Source organism: Ranitomeya imitator, chromosome 2, assembly GCF_032444005.1.
Source record: "Ranitomeya imitator isolate aRanImi1 chromosome 2, aRanImi1.pri, whole genome shotgun sequence".
In the NCBI taxonomy this organism is placed as follows: Eukaryota; Metazoa; Chordata; class Amphibia; order Anura; family Dendrobatidae; genus Ranitomeya; species Ranitomeya imitator.
Window position 1 is genome coordinate 150,741,308 of NC_091283.1, and position 8,068 is coordinate 150,749,375.

Consider the following 8,068-nt stretch of genomic DNA (forward strand, 5'->3'; position numbering starts at 1 on the left):
CCATATTCCCATCTGTCGTGGTTTTCCAGGTAATGTGCTTCTCCCTGTTGGGCAGACATGGCCTCCGACCTGCAGAATATTCCTGTCCCGTCCCCATTAGGAGATGACAACGTTGCAGACATTTCTGCAGTTTGTGGAATGCAATTAAAGTGGAGCTTGTTGAAAATGGCTTTGTGCCTTAAAGATGCTGGCAGATATTTTGCGGTGAGCGGCCGGCTGCCACTCTGTTTTAATTAAGGTACTTGTGCGTCTGTCAGATGGTGGTTACTGTTAAAGACGGACTGATAACAATGTATTGACCCGGCGTCTGCTGGGACTAATTTCTTTATTGAAGTCTGTTAGGAAGCTTCAGCTATAGAGCGTCCGCAGCGCCTGCTACCTGGGCAGGGAGGAGGGCGAAGAAAGCGCAAATCACCATCTTCCGACTTCATGGGCTTCTACAAAACCGCATTCACATTGCGTCAAGTCACATCCAGAAAATAAAATCTGAACTGAAATTGTAAATGTAAACTGTGCACAAAATAAATAAAAATGCTTAATAAAAGGTACATGATCAAGTTGAAAAACCTTTTTTCTCATGGGGAATTATAGAATGGCCAAGTCTACATGAAATTGATAAATGTCTGTGGAGATGCATAGAGTTGGGGGGTCTTTAGGCTAAACACCCCGATGCAGCAACCCTCCTAACACTGCTGTTTGTCTTTCTTCCAGTGCGACCAGTACAAGAAAGGGATTATTTCCGGCTCAGCCTGCAAAGACTTATGTGAGGACCATACACTGGTCTTCCATCAGTGCCTGTCCTCCTCGCCCACCCACCAGGTATTATGCTGTAGAATTTGATACATGGAGTGTTTATATGGAGAATGTATGCGAGATACTGGGGAAGGCGGATTATACTACAGATAGGTAAACTGGTGCAAGAGAAATCTCACCACCAGTAACTGATCAGATTGCTGAACCTACTAAACCAGGAGCTGAAAATGGTGATCCGTCCATCTGCTAGAGTAAAAATCAAACATTTGCAATTGGACATATGTGAAAAATCTGCGGAAATCAGAGCATGTGACCATCGCCTTTCCTAATATCCGCTGGGAACGTTGTCACAATTTCTGAAGATCTCAACCTTTGCAATGTTCCTGTGGCAGACAGTGACCACCATGTGTAGCCTAAAGGCCTATTCAGACGAGCCGATAAATCGGAACAAGTCTTGCGCTCATTTGATGATTATCAGGATGACAATCGTCTGAAGAATGAGCAAACCACTCGTTCATCATCCGGTGATTGGATCGCCAATGCCGGTATGATTTTCAGCAGCACACTGACTGGTGTAGCCCAGACATGCTGGTGAAAACATATTCCAGACAGGCAGGACGGTCGCATTAACAATTGTTCTGTGCGCATATTGCCGGTCAGCCCCTTAATGATCATTGATGGGCTTGTGTATAGCCAACTGCTGAATATGGAACAGCGGAAAGGTGGCATAAATAAGTGCACCTTGCCATGGAGCATTTTGAATTGCAGATCTCTCGTCAGCAGTTACCTTAAAAGGGGAAGTCTATCTTTGCTAACGTTTCTAATAGGGGGGGTGCGCGGCACTAGTGACGTCACATCTGCGCTTACCTGCTGGGACGCATGCACGATCAGCAAGTACCGTGTACATGGTATATCCGCATAACGGCACTTGTGCAGACATGACAGCGCCACCGCTCATTATCAGGCAACTGCTTTATTACATACAGTTAGGTCCATATGTATTTGGACAGAGACAACATTTTTCTAATTTTGGTTATAGACATTACCACAATGAATTTTAAACAAAACAATTCAGATGCAGTTGAAGTTCAGACTTTCAGCTTTCATTTGAGGGTATCCACATTAAAATTGGATGAAGGGTTTAGGAGTTTCAGCTCCTTAACATGTGCCACCCTGTTTTTAAAGGGACCAAAAGTAATTGGACAGATTCAATAATTTTAAATTAAATGTTCATTTTTAGTACTTGGGTTGAAAACTCTTTGTTGGCAATGACTGCCTGAAGTGTTGAACTCATGGACATCACCAGATGCTGTGTTTCATCCTTTTTGAAGCTCTGCCAGGCCTTCACTGCGGTGGTTTTCAGTTGCTGTTTGTTCGTGGGCCTTTCTGTCTGAAGTTTAGTCTTTAACAAGTGAAATGCATGTTCAATTGGGTTGAGATCAGGTGACTGACTTGGCCATTCAAGAATATTCCACTTCTTTGCTTTAATAAACTCCTGGGTTGCTTTGGCTTTATGTTTTGGGTCATTGTCCATCTGTAGTATGAAATGACGACCAATCAGTTTGGCTACATTTGGCTGGATCTGAACACACAGTATGTCTCTGAATGCCTCAGAATTCATTCGGCTGCTTCTGTCCTGTGTCACATCATCAATAAACACAAGTGACCCAGTGCCACTGGCAGCCATGCATGCCCAAGCCATCACACTGCCTTCGCCGTGTTTTACAGATGATGTGCTATGCTTTGGATCATGAGCTGTACCACGCCTTTGCCATACTTTTCTCTTTCCATCATTCTGGTAAAGGTTGGTGTTGGTTTCATCTGTCCAAAGAATGTTCTTCCAGAACTGTGCTGGCTTTTTTAGATGTTTTTTAGCAAAGTCCAGTCTAGCCTTCTTATTTTTGATGCTTACGAGTTGCTTGCACCGTGCAGTGAACCCTCTGTATTTACGTTCATGCAGTCTTCTCTTTATGGTAGATTTGGATATTGATACGCCTACCTCCTGGAGAGTGTTGTTCACTTGGTTGGCTGTTGTGAAGGGGTTTCTCTTCACCATGGAGATTATTCTGCGATCATCCACCACTGTTGTCTTCTGTGGGCGCCCAGGTCTTTTTGCATTGATGAGTTCACCAGAGCTTTCTTTCTTTCTCAGGATGTACCAAACTGTAGATTTTGCCACTCCTAATATTGCAGCAATTTCTCGGATGGGTTTTTTCTGTTTTCGCAGCTTAAAGGTACTGTCACACTAGACGATATCGCTAGTGATCCGTGACGTTGCAGCGTCCTCGCTAGCGATATCGTCCAGTGTGACAGGCAGCAGCGATCAGGCCCCTGCTGGGAGATCGCTGGTCGGGGAAGAAAGTCCAGAACTTTATTTCGTCGCTGGACTCCCCGTAGACATCGCTGAATTGGCGTGTGTGACACCGATTCAGCGATGTCTTTGCTGGTAACCAGGGTAAACATCGGGTAACTAAGCGCAGGGCCGCGCTTAGTAACCCGATGTTTACCCTGGTTACCATCCTAAAAGTAAAAAAACAAACACTACATACTTACCTACCGCTCTCTGTCCTCCAGCGCTGTGCTCTGCACTCCTCCTGCTCTGGCTGTGAGCGTCGGTCAGCCGGAAAGCAGAGCGGTGACGTCACCGCTCTGCTTTTTGGCTGCCCGGCGCTCACAGCCAGACCAGAGAAGCAGAGCGCCGAGGACAGACAGCGGAAGGTAAGTATGTAGCGTTTGTTTTTTTACTTTTTAGGATGGTAACCAGGGTAAACATCGGGTTACTAAGCGCGGCCCTGCGCTTAGTTACCCGATGTTTACCCTGGTTACCGGGGACCTCGGGATCGTTGGTCGCTGGAGAGCTGTCTGTGTGACAGCTCTCCAGCGACCAAACAGCGACGCTGCAGCGATCCGGATCGTTGTCGGTATCGCTGCAGCGTCGCTATGTGTGACGGTACCTTAAGGATGGCTTGTTTCACCTGCATGGAGAGCTCCTTTGACCACATGTTTACTTCACAGCAAAACCTTCCAAATGTATGCACCACTCCTCAAATCAACTCCAGGCCTTTTATCTGCTTAATTGAGAATGACATAACGAAGGGATTGCCCACACCTGTCCATGAAATAGCCTTGGAGTCAATTGTCCAATTACTTTTGGTCCATTTAAAAACAGGGTGGCACATGCTAAGGAGCTGAAACTCCTAAACCTTTCATCCAATTTTAATGTGGATACCCTCAAATGAAAGCTGAAAGTCTGAGCTTCAACTGCATCTGAATTGTTTTGTTTAAAATTCATTGTAGTAATGTCTATAACCAAAATTAGAAAAATGTTGTCTCTGTCCAAATATATATGGACCTAACTGTATAAGGATTTTTGTTACCATATTTTTTTTTTTTTAGATTTGTTGAAATGTCACAAATGTGATCAGGGAACCATTGTCAGGGCTGGTCGTGTGAGGCCGAACAGGTCCAAACCATAGTAAAAGGGCGTTTCTGTCTTCTGCAGGTCTACAGGGGACTATGGAGCGACCGAGAGGTCATCATTAAGTGTGGGGTGGAGGAGAACTTAAAAGTAGACAGTAACCCGGACACCGTCCCGAGGAGGGAGCTCGTCCTGTTTGATAAACCCACCAGAGGGACCTCCATGGACGAATTCAAGGAGATGCTGCTGAACTTCTTGAAGGTGAGAATTGAGGGTTCTGGGACTACAAAGGAAGAAGATCCTATCCCCTCCCATAGAAACAATTGGCAATTTAGAGACATCACACCTGTAAGATATCATATTTTATGTACAGCTGTGTTGTCAGATTTATATATTCCATAAAGGACAAGTACCGCCCAGAACCTCTCCGCTGGCAAATATGCCTACTTAAAGGGGTTGTCCACTACTTTATGACTCAGCCCCACCTGTCCGAATAGTTGCAGACAAGCATATGTGTAATTGCTGCCAGTCACCCCATTCATTGTGTTTCTCCCAAGTTTTCTTCCAGCCTCTGGCTGCAGACAGGTTGTCACCGTGCCCCCTTTGAGACAGATTGTGTGAAGCATTGGTGACAATCTCCGCCAATTGATAGCCCAGAGCAAGGGCATTTGAGATGGAGAAATCACCGGAAAAAAATGGTGAAAAGAGGCACAAAATCGCATGATTGGTAGCGATATGTCGGTTTAGAAACGTGTCATGTAATAAAAGCCAATAACAAATGCTTGTCTGCAGCGGTGAGGACACATAAGTGCAGGGTGTAATGTAGTGGACCAGCCCTTTATATAACAGAGGAATAAATATATATCCTGTTACTAAACATAAGTTCATCAGTACCTTGTTATTTAATACAGCTCAGTAAGTATAGTATGTCTGAAAGGGGTTGCTTGTAACATTGCTCTTCCGCCATTATTACTGATCTCTAACGCGTTAGGTGTATGGTCATAAACCGAAATATGTGACCTTCTGCATCTTTCAGCCAGTCACCAGTTTTTCATTTGTCTGGGGACAGTCACCGGACCACCACCACCAATCACTGCGAGCCGTGGTGACTAAGGTTGATCGAATAGCTTCGGATAAGTCCTTACCCAAATAGCTATAGCGCTTCCCGAATAGCTGCCTCAGTAACCTGGATTGCTCCTGACGCCGGCATCAGCAGGGCGCGGGAGCACCGCATAACAAGACATCCACCCCAGGTCCAACACACAGGGCAGCAAACCACGGTTGGCCATATACCGCCTTACCATCCACTAGCACCACCTATACTTTAAAGCGAGGGATTCGCTATGCATAATTATCATTGCTATACCAAGCGATGTTATGACTAAGGCTTGGGAGAGTCGAAACGTCAATGAATGTTACTATGTGGTCGCGTATCCTAAATTTGATTGCTCCCATGTGTTACTAATGAAAATTTTTTTTTTGTCTAATAAATTTGCACCATTTTGCATAAGCAGCATTTAGAGTGTGCGGTGTCTTCCAAATATTACTTGCAGCTATATGTGTCGCAGCTGTGTGACAGTCACAACAAACAGGCTCTCCATATGTATATATTGTGACTGTCACACAGCCGCGACACATGTAGCTGCGGCGCCAAACAGCTGATTATCGGGAGCGCTCCAGGTATCCAGGTTCCCAGTGCAACTATTTGGGAAGCGCTTTAGCTATTCTGATAAGGACTTATCCAAAGCTATTCGATCAAACCTAGTGGTGACATGTCATCCTTGTGACTCTGTAGCAATTAGTTTGAGCTCAGGACCCCAGAATTGGTTATCATTGGCACCACAGTCTTTTCTGTGCATTAGTCAGGCCGATGGTACATATCCTGAATGTAACTGCTCTCCATCCTTCCAGGCTAATTTGGGAGATCAGACTTCACTGACGACCCTGGTGAGCCAGATTTTAACCATGGCAGATGTCAACGAGGACGGAAAAGTGTCTTTGGCGGAAGCCAAATCTATATGGGCTCTACTGCAACTGAACGAGTTTCTTCTCATGCTCTCGTTACACGAGAAGGAGCACACATCCCAGCTTCTCGGCCACTGCGGAGACCTCTATGTCACTGAGAAGATCCCTCACGACTCCCTCTATGGCACTCGGATGCCCAGTTTCCTCCAAAACCTGCTGCCTTCTCCCGTGCACAGACTCATCCACCAGTGGTTTGCGCCTGCCTGGCCCCGAAGAGCCAAAATTGCCATCGGCTTATTGGAATTTGTGGAGGAGATCTTCCACGGGACTTACGGGAGTTTCTTTGTCTGTGAAACCAGCTTTAAAAACATCGGATACAATGAAAAGTACGACTTCAAAGTGGTAAACCTGAGGCAGGTGGCCACCGAGATGACCATCAGAGGCTTCCTGAAGGGGCGGCACTGCGAGCAGAATTCGGACTGCACGTTTGGCAGAGATTGTACCGCCGCCTGTGACAAACTCATGAAACAATGTAAAAATGACGTTATCCAGCCAAACCTGGCGAAAGCTTGTAAACTGCTGCAGGAATACCTGCTGTACGGCTCACCAGCAGATCTTCGGGAGGAGCTGCAGAAGCAGTTGCGGACTTGTATGACCCTCAGCGGACTCGCAAGTCAGATGGAAGTTCACCATTCACTGGTGTTAAACAACCTGAAGACTTTACTGTGGAAAAAGATATCAAATACCAAATATTCCTAACCTGAGCCTCCAGCTGCACTCACACAATACAGCTGTTGACAGATCCAGCCACTGTAATGTTAATGGCGGGCTACTGACCTTACATTGCCGCCCGCTTTTGTGACCGGATCTGCCACCAGCCATGTCATGCCTATGGGCTACATGGTGCCCCCTGGAGATGGTACCATTTTGACAGCTCACATCAAATTAGTAAAGAAACCAATGAGGCGTGAGATAATGATTCTGTTATTTCTTATTAAAGGGAAATTCAACAAAATGTCATCTTGATGCATCACAGGACGACCTCCATGGGAGAAGACTATAAAGGGGTGCCAACTCCCAAATAAAGGGTGGCTGCCCACATGAGCGCTGCGCGGTCCTCCTGACTTGCATCACAAGATGACTGGAGGTAGAATTCCCCTTTTAGGGGCCATCGCTCTGTAACTGCATGGTCTGCCCGGCTTGTGAAATGTAGGCTATTGGCTGTAGTTGCAGTATACACCAGAAGGATGGCCGCACGTATAACTCTGACAGGTACACAGTATAGGCTCCAACTAGAAAAGGAATTCATTTTTCTATTTCCCTTTCTTTCTGCCACATTGTGTACCATAGCCTGTAAAGAAAACAGATCTGTATCAGCCGAACATAGGCCAGAAGGGCAGTCCGCTATTGTGTGAATGGGGCCGTGTGCATAAATTGGCCATATGTGCTGTAAAATGTTCCCCCCACATTGTCCAATCCAAATGGTACAGTCTCCGGCCTGTTCTGCAGACAACACGCTTCTTCCATGGAAAATGCACCATCTCCTTGCTCCTGCAGGCTCCCACTTCCCTCCATGGCGCCTGCAATAGTCAGCGTCATTTCCAAGCGGAAATTTACATGTAAATTAAATGCTTTTATGTGACGTGTCCTCGTTTTTTTATTATGTCACCATTAGCTACAAACAGCTTGTCTTAACAGAAAGCAGCAGGAACTGGTCCCTTTCATTTCCACTTTTTAACCTCTGCCCGTACCTGCCCCGTCTTCTTCTATACACTGGAGTCGCCTCTTATAGTGACCGATAATACATTTATCTCCTTTATGGATAAAGCGCAAAGTTACTCCGGGTGAATGTGACTCAAATCGCGCTACTTAAAATGATTTCTATGGCAACCCTGAATGGCGGCTGCGGGGACGCTGAAAGGGCAGCAATTT

At 45.9% G+C, this 8,068-nt stretch overlaps 1 protein-coding gene across 1 annotated transcript in view; it reads left to right on the top strand.

Moving 5' to 3' along the window:
* The window catches only part of DIPK1B (divergent protein kinase domain 1B), a 162,131-nt gene extending 154,353 nt beyond the window's left edge, over positions 1–7,778 (top strand). The window contains exons 3-5 of the mRNA XM_069747478.1: positions 712–819; positions 4,256–4,432; positions 6,083–7,778. Coding sequence (XP_069603579.1) covers positions 712–819; positions 4,256–4,432; positions 6,083–6,895 — 1,098 coding nt within the window. The 3' untranslated portion in view covers positions 6,896–7,778. The remainder of the gene's footprint in view (positions 1–711; positions 820–4,255; positions 4,433–6,082) is intronic.
* The last annotated feature ends 290 nt before the right edge of the window (positions 7,779–8,068 follow it).